This window comes from Bufo gargarizans, chromosome 6 (assembly GCF_014858855.1).
Source record: "Bufo gargarizans isolate SCDJY-AF-19 chromosome 6, ASM1485885v1, whole genome shotgun sequence".
Classification (NCBI taxonomy): Eukaryota; Metazoa; Chordata; class Amphibia; order Anura; family Bufonidae; genus Bufo; species Bufo gargarizans.
Genome location: NC_058085.1, coordinates 195,637,411 through 195,649,944, shown reverse-complemented (window position 1 = coordinate 195,649,944; position 12,534 = coordinate 195,637,411). Strand labels below are relative to the sequence as shown.

At 41.2% G+C, this 12,534-nt stretch overlaps 1 protein-coding gene across 1 annotated transcript in view; it reads left to right on the top strand.

The window, feature by feature from the left end:
* The window catches only part of RET (ret proto-oncogene), a 93,984-nt gene that overhangs the window by 40,172 nt on the left and 41,278 nt on the right, over nucleotides 1-12,534 (top strand). The window contains exons 2-3 of the mRNA XM_044300041.1: nucleotides 9,520-9,759; nucleotides 10,782-11,066. Of these exons, the coding sequence (XP_044155976.1) occupies nucleotides 9,520-9,759; nucleotides 10,782-11,066 (525 nt within the window). The remainder of the gene's footprint in view (nucleotides 1-9,519; nucleotides 9,760-10,781; nucleotides 11,067-12,534) is intronic.

Sequence of the window (12,534 nt, the reverse complement as noted above, 5' to 3'; positions counted from 1 at the left end):
GCACTTCCAATAAACTATTTTTACTGGTCTGGAATAAGTTAATCCCTGCCAGGGTTCTTCCACACAGGGCAGTTTCAGCCTCAAGCATTGATCGACCATATACAAATCTATCAAGGCTCATTTTTACATGGCCGGATGCAAGCAGAATAGGGACAAATGAGCGCCCATTCTGTTTTCAGAGTGGAGGCTCAGCCAACAAATAAGTGCTTGCTCATTTGTCTGCTAAAATGCCGCCAAGACTGTGTCTATGGTCACTTTTAGCCTGTCAGCCAGCAGATGAAGCACTACATGAACTGCGTTAGTTGTACTAGGCTTTCTAATTTGTAAAAAATAACAGAAATATCCTTGCTGGATGATGATGAGCCTTATAGTCTTGTTTTTATTTTACTGAACAATCATCTCACCAACAAGAAATGAAATCTCACAGAGAAGCAAACCACGTGCACAGTTAGACCTTAATGTCATAAATCTCTCACATGTGGCCTCCACGGGGAAGGAACCTCGCATCACCCAGCTGTCAGGATCTGTAACACTATAAATGCTCCTCACAGTTGTGAAGATCTAGAGCTAGTAAATTTACCCAGTTTTTCCTTCAGCGTGGGTAATGAATTGCGCTAATAGGATTATAATTGGAGGGCATTGTTTTAAAGGAGCATCTACTAAAACACGGCAGCAATTAAAATGTAACTGAGCTTGCAGTTTTCAATGTGGAGCACATTTCTCATCAGGAAGGTCCTTTACTTTGGGGGCAGTGTAAAAGGCTCTACGGTTATATTCAAAGGGAGTAGATTTGTTACCAACATTTGTAACTCTCCTCTTTGTCACAATAGGGCGTGCAGAGGATCACTTACCTGCTGCCGGGAAAAACTCATGTACAGATGTGAAACAAAACTTTAGACATAGAGATAAGTTAGAGAGTTCACTATACTGGAGATTAAGGGGCTGAAATGTAATATGTAGAATAAGACGGACTGCTTTTCATTCTTTGGTGGACATTAGAATATTCTCGCTAAAATTCTAACGTACAACGTATACCACGGTCTAATTGAACATTTTTATTGGATGCGGTTTTAGCTAATGAACCTGACGTGACCGCGGTCTTGTGATTAAAGAGGACATCAGCTCTCCATGTCTGATTTTGTAAAAATTCCCCATTAAGTGACAAATCTGGAGCATCTTTTCTTATAACTTGTGCCATCTTCAGTTATTCCTCCTAGAATAAATAAATGGATAACTGGATTCTGCCACTTAGGGGGGTTTCCTACACACTCTAACACTGACCAGTCAGTGCCGCCAGTGCCGTACTGTGTAGGGACACACCCCATTACCATGGGGAATGGTTCATTTATTCAAAAATTAAATATTCACTTTTTATATAGAATATAGACATTATAGATGGTGGAATCTATGAGCCATGACAGAAAGTCACTTTCACACTGGCGTTTTGGCTTTCCGTTTGTGAGATCCGTTCAGGGCTCTGACAAGCGGTCCAAAATGGATCAGTTTTGCCCTAATACATTCTGAATGGAAAAGGATCTGTTCAGAATGCATCAGTTTGCCTCCGTTTCGTCTCCATTCTGCTTTGGAGGCGGACGCCAAAACGCTGCTTGGTGTCCGTCTGACGAAACTGAGCCAAACTGATCCATTCTGACACACAATGTAAGACAATGGGGACAGATCCGTTTTCTATGACACAATCTGGTACAATAGAAAACGAATCCGTCCTCCATTGACTTTCAATGGTGTTCAAGACTGATCCGTCTTGGCTATGTTAAAGATAATACAAACGGATCCGTTCTGAACGGATGCAGACGATTGTATTATCTGAATGGATCCGTCCATGACGGTTCCGCACCAAACGTGTCAAGAGTGTCAAAGTAGCCTTACCTAAAGGGAGTCTGTCACCACATATGTACCTTCCAATGAAACCCTCTCCCTTTATAGATGTGCACCTCTCTGCTGATTCAAGCAAAAAGTGTACCTTTGATACCGTTTGGTGCCATCTTGATCTGTAGCCCTTATTCAGAGAAGTTAGTTTATGCTAATGAACCACTTTGTACAACAAAGGCGCTGACTTTGAACCTAGAGGCACTGCTCCTTTTCCCTGCTGAGTCAGGCAGTGTGTTTGGCGCACACAAAGTACAGGGCTCCACCCTGTACTGCAGGAGTCTGATCTCCAGTCCTGTCCTGCGTGTGCTCCGAATGCACTGCTGCCTAGCCATGTCAAAGTGGTGGGTATGCATCTGACAGGAAAAAGAAGTGGAGTCTCTGGATGCAATGGCAACTCCCTAGTTGCACCAAGGGGCTCATTAGCTTAAACTAAAAAGGGTCATTTCGCTAACTAGAGGTCATGGATCAAGAGGGTACAAAGTGTACTGGAATCAGCAGAGAAGTGCACGTCTGTACAGGGAGAAGGTTTCGTTGGAAGGCTTGTAGGGACAGAATCCACTTAGAAACACCTGCACTGTTGAAACCGATTCTCAGTGGACCTCCAGTTAAGGGTACTTGAGGACTAGAGTCGGAAATATTTGACCTAGGTCATGGGACATTTTTGAGAAAATATCTCATCTAGGATACACATCTGTTGTCCTACAGTGCAGTCTGTTGACTTTCAGTCCTCTTAGGGGTTTGTGGTATCTGCTCCTCATTTTTGGTTATGACATCACTTGGATGTCAAAAATAATAGAGTTTAACTTTAGAAGTTAATGAATCATAACAAGTGCTGCAGACTTTCACTGTACTGCGCCCTTAGAGTACCGTATATCATCATTCTTTCCAAGCATTATTGTTTTTAAACGTATTTCCTTATTGTTCAAGTATTTCCATGCAGAAGAAAATACAAAAAGGTTTGTAATACTTCACATTAGGGCTACGCTGAGAACTTGTGTAGGGCCAATGTCCTGTGGATCAAAAATAAGGGGGACATTTACTAAGCCTGGCGATTTAGACATCGGTCTTAATCCATTTCCATTGCCGCTTGATGCGCCTAAGTTATGTAGAGGCTTCGGCCTCTACATAACTTAGGCGCTTTACTGGAGGCCGTGCATTTTGCTTAAATCTAAGCCAGCTCCCTTGCTGGCGTAGGTTTAAGTCACTTTCCACACCAGGGCTGGGGAACCTCCAGGATCAATTGAAAATGCTAATGACCGCATCCATTATGGAAGAGGTCATTAGCATGCGGTGGGCACAGGAAGGTGAGAACTGCACTGTCTCTACTCACCTTCCATTGCCTTCTTCCAACCGGCACATACAGCGTCAGGACGCTGTGCGCTGTCAGGTCACAGTACAGTGTGGTGGGTAGAAGACCAGGTAGGGTAAGTGAATCTGCAAAGAGGCAGCTTCGTCTGGAGCTGGAAAGGTAATTTTTTTAATTCATTTTAAATATCTGATCAGAGGTCTGATTGGGGCTGATCTGAGGCTAATGGAGGGTGGGGAGGCTCTGATCTGAATTTTTAAGTTGAGAATTTTGTATGACTCGTGAATGATGTTACAAATATCCAAATTGCCCTCGGCAGCAAAAAGGTTCCCCACTCCTGCTCTACACCATAAAATGACTGCTGATTGAGGGTCATGTGATCATCCACATTAGTCACAAGTAGCCAGAAAGTGGCCAACCCCTTTAAATCTACTAAATGTAATTTAAAGGGGTCGTCTTATATTGACAAGTCAGCATGGCAATAATCTGATCATTATGGGTTTGGTTGGTGAAACACCCCGCAATTCTATTGGCTGAAGGTGTATACTATTTAATACAACAGTTGGCAGAATGATCATTATATCTATGACCTCCATGAACATAACCTAAACTTAAGGTGGATTTACATGGCCCGATATTCAAGCAGATTATCGGGAACAAATGTTCCTGCGAACCCGCGGTCTAAACAGCGATATGCCACCCAGAAACAATGCAGCTGTACGAGGACGAGCGATCACAGTAGCAATGCCACATTTACATTACTGCGAAAGAGATTGCGGCATGTGAAAGAGATTGCGGCAGCCTACTGTCGTGAGGGAATGCTTCCTTCCTGACAATCGGCTGCTCCTCCATCGGTGTAAACCTGCCTTTAAAATACACATTAATCTTATCAACATAGGACAATCAACAGCATGACCTTATTTTTTTCATCCCTCGACCAGAACAGTAGCCCTGGAAGGGGACATCTCTGACACAAGCTTATAATAGTTTAGAAAGCAGAATAAATAATAATTAACCATATGGACTTCTTACGGTTCTCTGTAAATAATGCCAAGTTCTCAGCTCTTCGCTGCTTCCCTGAGAAAAGTGCACAGCTTTGTCCTAAAGTGTGGATTCATTAGTCCTCTGGCCTCTCCTATGTCACAGTATAAGTTTCCATCCCTAGCCAGATAATTCTATTCTCAATCAATCTACTCCCAGAGGGGATGTTTCTTATTGATATTATGCCAGATCTCATCCATATCTGCTGACGAGAGGCAATTGCAGAGAAGTCCGAGCCGACCATGACCCTGCGGCGGTTTTCATCACTCCCTCTCTTTTCTCAAACTAATAGAAGGGGCTGTCATAAATACAAACCTAGCAGCTGACAATTAATAAGTGGAAGTGTATGTATTGATTGTTACATAATACAAGATGGACAGACAGATCTCAGGTTGCGCTGTAGTTAGACTTATTTTTTTCTGAGATACAATATCTATGCTGCATTTAAAGCCCACATAAGTAATAGATCACCTTTGTCAGACCACCTACGTTGCAGAGCTGAGTATGTCATATATGAAATATCAAAATATGTCACTGGTAGATTTACAGTGGAGTGCATTGAGCATTTTCAGAACTATCCACTAATTTGTATAATTTCAGTTGATCAAAACTCAAAATGCAAAATGAAACCAGCCAGACACTTCCATGTACAGCAGTTGTCCTCTCTTCATACCCTCCAAACAAAGAGGCCCCAACATTGTAGGTGGGTCCAAATCGACAGAAGGTGGTGCTCAGAATACCATCCCACAGAACCAAAGATCCCATTGCAGTACAAAATAACTCTCCAGAAGCTGTCCCTCTGTGGTGGTCATCAATATAAGCGACATTCTGTCCTCGTCCTCCAATTGTCTCTCTTATTTGGCAGGTGAGATGTGGGCCACAACACCAGGGCAGTCCTACCTTCAGCATGCTGCCTGGACTTAGTCTAATAATGACCCCTATAGTTCCCCCAGTAGTATGTACCCGGCCAGCGGCAGTGAGGAGGGCAAGGGTGGCCCTATATGTATCAGCCTTTAATGCCAAGACAGCATTAGTAATGTCAATGGGACAGTGACATATATGACTGTGGGTAAGCGCATGGTAGCCGGTGGTAATAAACGACCTGTCTAAAAACACACTGCACTGCCTGTCACCATTCAGTATAAATAGTATAAATTTTGCATTGAAAAGCCTGCACACTCCAATATATATATATATATGTATGTATACAGTGGATATAAAAAGTTTACACACCCCTGTTAAAATGTTAGGTTTTTGTGATGTAAAAAAATGAGACAAAGATAAATCATTTCAGAACTTTTTCCACCTTTAATGTCACCTATAAACTGTACGACTCAACTGAAAAACAAACTGAAATTGTGGAGGGAAGAAAACATAAGTGTGCACACCCTCTTATAACTGTGCATGTAGCTGTGTTCAGAATTAAGCAATCACATTCAAAATCATGTTAAATAGGAGTCAGCATACACCTGCCATCATTTAAAGTGCCTCTGATTAACCCCAAATAAAGTTCAGCTGCTCTAGTTGGTCTTTCCTCAAATTTTCTTAGTCGCATCCCACAGCAAAAGCCATGGTCCACAGAGAGCTTCCAAAGCATCAGAGGGATCTCATTGTTAAAAGGTATCAGTCAGGAGAAGGGTACAAAATAATTTCCAAGGCATTAGATATACCATGGAACACAGTAAAGACAGTCATCATCAAGTGGAGAAAAAATGTCGCAACAGTGACATTACCAAGAACTGGATGTCCCTCCAAAATTGATGAATAGACGAGAAGAAAACTGGTCTAGGAGGCTACCAAGAGGCTTACAGCAACATTAAAGGAGCTGCAGGAATATCTGGCAAGTACTGGCTGTGTGGTACATGCGACAACAATCTCCCGTATTCTTCATATGTCTGGGCTATAGGGTAGAATGGCAAAATGAAAGCCTTTTCTTACGAAGAAAACACCAAGCCAGGCTACATTTTGCAAAAACACATCTGAAGTCTCCCAAAAGCATGTGGGAAAAGGTGTTATGGTCTGATGAAACGAAGGTTGAACTTTTTGGCCATAATTACAAAAGATATGTTTGGCGCAAAAACAACACTGCACATCACCAAAAGAACACCATACCCACAGTGAAGCTTAGTGGTGGCAGCATCATGCTTTGGGGCTGTTTTTCTTCAGCTGGAACTGGGGCTTTAGTTAAGCTAGAGGGAATTATGAACAGTTCCAAATACCAGTCAATATTGGTACAAAACCTTCAGGCTTCTGCTAGAAAGCTGAACAGGAAGAGGAACGTCATCTTTCAGCATGCCAACGACCCAAAGCATACATCCAAATCAACAAAGGAATGTCTTCACCAGAAAATGATTAAAGTTTTGGAATGGCCCAGCCAAAGCCCAGACCTGAATCCGATGGAAAATCTGTGGGGTAATCTGAAGAGGGCTGTGCCCAGGAGATGCCCTCGCAATCTGACAGATCTGGGGTGTTTTTGCAAAGAAGAGTGGGCAAATTTTGCCAAGTCAAAATGTGCCATGCTGATAGACTCATACACAAAAAGACTGAGTGCTGTAAAAAAAATCAAAAAGGGCTTCAACAAAGTATTAGTTTAAGGGTGTGCACACTTATGCAACCATATTATTTTATTTTTATATTTTTTCTTCCCTCTACCTAAAAGATTTCAGTTTCTTTTTCAATTGAGTGGTACAGTTTATAGGCCACATTAAAGGTGGAAAAAGTTCTAAAATTATTTATCTTTGTCTCATTTTTCTACATCACAGAAATCTGACATTTTAACAGGAGTGTGTAAACTTTTTATATCCACTTTATATATATATATATATATATATATATATATATATATTAATATAGGGAAGCTACCTATATTACCTAGGTACCTAGGGGTGGACTGGAAACTTAAAGTGGCCCTGGAAAAAAGCCCATAAAAGTGGCCCCATGTTGTAGGTGGGTCCAAATTGACAGAAAGTAGGGCTAACACAAGTAGGAGGGACAAGCAATACCATAGTACAGCACAAAATACCACCCCAACACAGCAAAATACCTCAGTATACCACAATAAACTGGCCCAACAACATTGAAAACCACAGTGCAGCACAACATAATATCCCAAAACCAATATATACCTCCTCAAAAGTTGCCCCTCTGTGGTGACTTGCACCAGCTGCCACGTTCTGTTCTCCTACTTCGGTTGCCACAGGATGGCAATACAGTTAGATCAGGAGGGCACCAGTGGTTCGTCGCCAGGTACATAACTATTTGATGCCCCTTGTGTTGATGAACAGATCACTATTTACGGTACCTAGCTGGCGCCCATGAGGAGGCCCCGTAGAGTTGATGGCCAATCCGCCCCTGAAGGTACCCCCATCCTTTGTTTATGTTACTTAGATGATGCAGTCACTTTTGGCCAAGAAATCTATTGGGTTAAACATCTGAAATCTAAGTAACTACTAATCTGTGCCATTGGTGTGAGAGGCCTGTTGTCAAATATAGATGTTCCATGGCTGAAGACGCAGGCACAACGTGTGACACTTACTTTTTTAAATGTGGGCCAACGTTTGTACATAGCGTCTCATGGTTTGGCCTCATGCACACGACAGTATTTTTTTGTGGTCCGCAAAAAGAGGTTCCGTTGTTCCGTGATCCGTTTCCATTTTTGTTTCCATGTGTCTTCCTTTATTTTTGGAGGATCACCAGACATGAAGGAAAGTAAAACAAAGTCTGTCAAGTTTGCCATGCAAATGATAGGAAAAAAACGGACGCGGATGACAATCTTGTGTGCCTCCGCATTTTTCACGGACCCATTGACTTGAATGGGTCCGCAAACTGTTTTCCGTTATATTTTTTTGAAGGACTGGAACCACGGATCATGGACGCAGATGACAAACGGTGCATTAGCCGAGTCAATGGGTTCGCAGAAAATCACGAAAAACGGAACAACGGACACAGAATGAAACAACGGTCGTGTGCATAAGGCCTTTCTCAAATTGCCTTGAAGGGCATACATATCATAAAGGAAGATCTTGTGGCTTCTATAGAGGCCTGGGAGATTGGTGGTCAGCCCAGGTGTCTATATTTCTTATTTAATGTATAGTGAGAACGTGTGCAGGGATTCCTTCTCTGCAGGTCCTACATTATGTAGTATAGTCCATTTCTTCTCCATATGCAGTACATTCTTGGAGGTTTGGGTTCTTGGCTTTAGTGATACTTTTGTCTTTTATTGTAGCTTTTGTATGTACTGCATATAACACATCCTGTTACGGAAAAACAGACATAGGTGGGTATACAGCATAAATGTGACAAAAAAACCTTGGAAAGAGAATTTCTAAATTAAAACTTGGATGACTGTGCATTTGATGTTTACCTCTCCACTGTTCAAACCATTGCTCTCATATGTTCCTGTAGCTTATCATAGGTCACATTTCAACGTAACGTAGGAAAATGACTTTATCTTTATCTTTTTTTTTTATCACGTTATTGGAGTATCAGCTTCTACACTAATGTGATTGAATATGGTAATAGAAGTAATTTCTGGGAAAGACCTCTAAAGAGGTTCTGCAGCTCACAGATGTGGACCTATGTTCAGGATACCCCTGGTGATCAGATGTTTCAAGAGGTAGCGTTGCTCGTGATAACTTTGCTTCCGCTTCCAAATTGCACTGTGTGTTGTTTCTCTTGTAGAGGGGGCGCAGTGTTATTACAACTGCCCATCCCATCATGAAGGTAGGTCATCAGTACCTCTGCACTGCACAACCCCTGTAAACCTTCTATAGGTAGACACTGAATCATTTTATGTTTGAATCATGTCAATGACCAAATTGGAGAAAAGGCTGTAGTAAAATAGAATAAAATAAAATACGATTATAAACAATGTAAGGGAAATTTCCCAGAGAACATAACATATGAAGCAAATGTGTCAAAGAACATGAGTGGTGTACCAGGAGTGCAGGCATTGCTTGCTTATGTTGAGGTCTGTTGTATCTGGTTCCTATCGCCCTGTAATGACTGTGGTAGATGCAAATATATGTAAAGACTGACCTCTAGTGGTCATTTTGAAAACTGCATGTGCCCCATTTTTTTTTTTTAATAAGATTCAAAACCTTTCTGTATGAAAGCATTTTTATTTTTTGGACATAGCTAAATCTTTAAATTTCATGATAGAATGGCATATAATATTAGTACTTAATCTATTCTAATAGGTAATGAAGTTATGCAGGGAGTGGGTGGAAATGGAATGACTAATCTTCTGAAACAACAATAATAAATATGATTTGTCTTGGCAGCTACTTTAGGACTGTATCTTCCCAAAAAAGACTTCTCTGAAAGTTTATACATTGACCAGCCTGCTGGTTCAATGCTATTACAAGTCCATGCACTGAGTGACTACCCGGGAGAGGTTCCATACTACAGCCTATGCAGGAACATGCTAAATCAGAAATACTTACACATTTTCCATGTCGATGAACGAAAAGGAATCCTCTATCTTAATGAGACCTTGACAAGTGAAGTTTTCAATAAATTAAGTAAGTGTAAACTATAACATTGCAAGGTGGTCTGGTCCTTTCTTATCAATGTGCATTTGTCTTGAAGAAAACAAGCATTCTATCTAAGCATTGCCTCACCACGAATATGTCTAGCAAATCAGAACTTCTTATAACAACTTCTTACGGCTTTAAGATTCCTTTAAACTAGACAGTGAGTCCTGGATTATCAGGAAACCATAAAATATATGCAAAATTTACAGGGGTAGAGAACCTTCAGAAGTCATTTCAGAATCTTCCAACTGGTTCTCACCTAGGACTTCCAGTTGTGAAGCTTTGGGAAACGTGTTCAGGATTTCTAGATGCAAATAAACATTTTTTACTACAGTTTTTACCTTATTCTAGGTTCTATATCCATGACAGGGCCTTCACTTTAAAGGGACCCTGACAGGCCCAATAACCATAATTAGCTATATATATATATGCATGCACAGGGCTTCTAATGTGCATTAAAAACATATATGTCTAACCCCTGTCCACCTTATGAATACAGTAAACTCATGTTTTATAACCTGAAGTAATCGCTTTTCCTACTGCCCAAGGGGCGGCGTTTCAGCTCCACTTGCGCCCAGCCAGCCGCCCCCCAACCACCGTTTTGAAGCGCCGCCCAGCTCATCAATATTCACTTTGCTGGGCGGCTTCTGCTGCTGACCTTCCTACAGGACTCTTGTTTGCTAAAGAGATGAGTATCAGATATTTGGAGCTTGATTTGCAGGTTCACACATGAGTTGTTCAAAGTGTTTTTTATAAAGGTATGCTCTGTTACTGATGGCACACAAGAATATGTTCAGAAAGGTCTTACTAGACCTTATATAGTTGTGATAGCAGATGATGGGGTCAAACCAGTCATCAGTTCTCTTTTAAGCATTTTATTGAGTGTTTGAAACCAGTAAGATTAATGGAGGCCCATGTCTTGGTAGTTTAATTGTGGCTTTTAAAATACTTCACTATTCACTATTGTGCTTTGTTGAAAGTTATTGACCTTTTTTTCTCATTTGTTCAAGGAAGCTTATCAATATACATATTGCGATTTAGAATAAAGGTGTCCGCTTCTCCATCTCAAGACCAAGTGTGCGACAGATCCCTCTTTGCTGATATTGGCTTGACACTCAAAGACTACCGAATTCCCAGCTGTTCCTTGCTACAACCAAATGACCTGTGCTTCGGGGAAACAGAACTTTCTTTCCACATCAAAGAAAACAGACCACCGGGCAGATTCTTCGAATTCTATCCCCACTTCCGAGCTGATCCGTGCCCAAATATCAGTGTTAGCTACACAATGATATTAGGTAAAAACATACTATTCATTCCTCTGTTGACCTTGCACATTTGCAGATAGATATGGGGTAGGTCATACATTAGGATAGACCCTATATAATCTAGGTTTGCATCAGGTATCAAAGTCTCAATGCATTTTTGATACTTTGATACCTGGTTCAGTTCAATACTGGGATTACCCGTGTTTTGATACTAAACTGCGCTATTGCACAGCTTAGCATCAGTTCCTATCAAAGAACATGGCGTGTGTACAGTGGAAAAGGAGTAAGGGGGTCCCTCCCTTCCTACTGTGATGCGTGGGCCACTGCCACCTATGACAAAGCTGAATGGCCTAAGGGTGGGAGTGTCAGGGATAGAGGGTGAAGAATAGGAAGGTAGAGGACATACGTACTGACTGCTATCTACAGGAGGGGCCATACTCCTCACGGTACTGGAGGCTAAAGGACCTGGGATAACATCCATATGTTACTGGTCACATGACAACGTCATCACAGGTCCTTTATCCTATGAGCATCCAGGAGGTCTTGCTGCAGGAGAAGTTTCATACTGTTTTTATATGGAGACATCGCACTAGCAAGTGACAGGTAAGTGCTTCATGGAGTGCAGACACTGCTGTAAGCCTGTATTCATTTAAGTCACATGGTGTTCTTACTTTAGTACCCGCCGAGTGCCTCACATTAATAAAAGTGACCCTATCATGTATAGTACCTCCACATGAAATGGGCAACAATATGTGAGATACATGATGAGGTTACTTAGTATTACTTAGTGTTACTTAGTATTAGAGTCAGGCACATTGAGGTCCAAAATTTATAACACCATGTGCCTCACATTTATAGTAACTTCATCATGTACTTCCTAATAATGGACAACATGAGGTTAATGTGAGGTACATGATGGGGTTATTTATTATTAATGTGAGGCACATGGAGGTCCAAATTGATAAAACCATGTGCCTCACATTAATAGTAAGCAACTTCATCATGTAACTCACACATTAACCCCATGTTGTCCATTACGTGAGGAGGTACTTGCTGAGGTTGTAATTAATGTGAGGCATATGGTTTTATCAATTTAGATTTCCACGCGCCTCACATTATTAGTAAGTGACCCCATCAAGACCTCCTAACGTAATGGGCAATCGATACAAGCATTAACCCCATGTTGCAATACTTTTCTTGATATCAAAATAAAAATTCTGTTATCGTGACAACTGTAATATAATCTTATATTATTATTTGGCAATGCTAGAAACGCAGATGTACCAGAGACATAGTATATTCATTGTTTGCATCCCTAAAAGATGAAAGTACCTTTTAAGAACTGGGTAGGCCTGGTGTGTACACTAAATCAACACTAGGATGTGGATTATAAACTGTGGAGCTCATATATAGGACCAGATAAGGTTTAGACTTTCCAGATTGCTAAACTGTGTAGAGCTAGGTTCTCATCTGCAGCAGAGTTCCATCAGAGATTCCA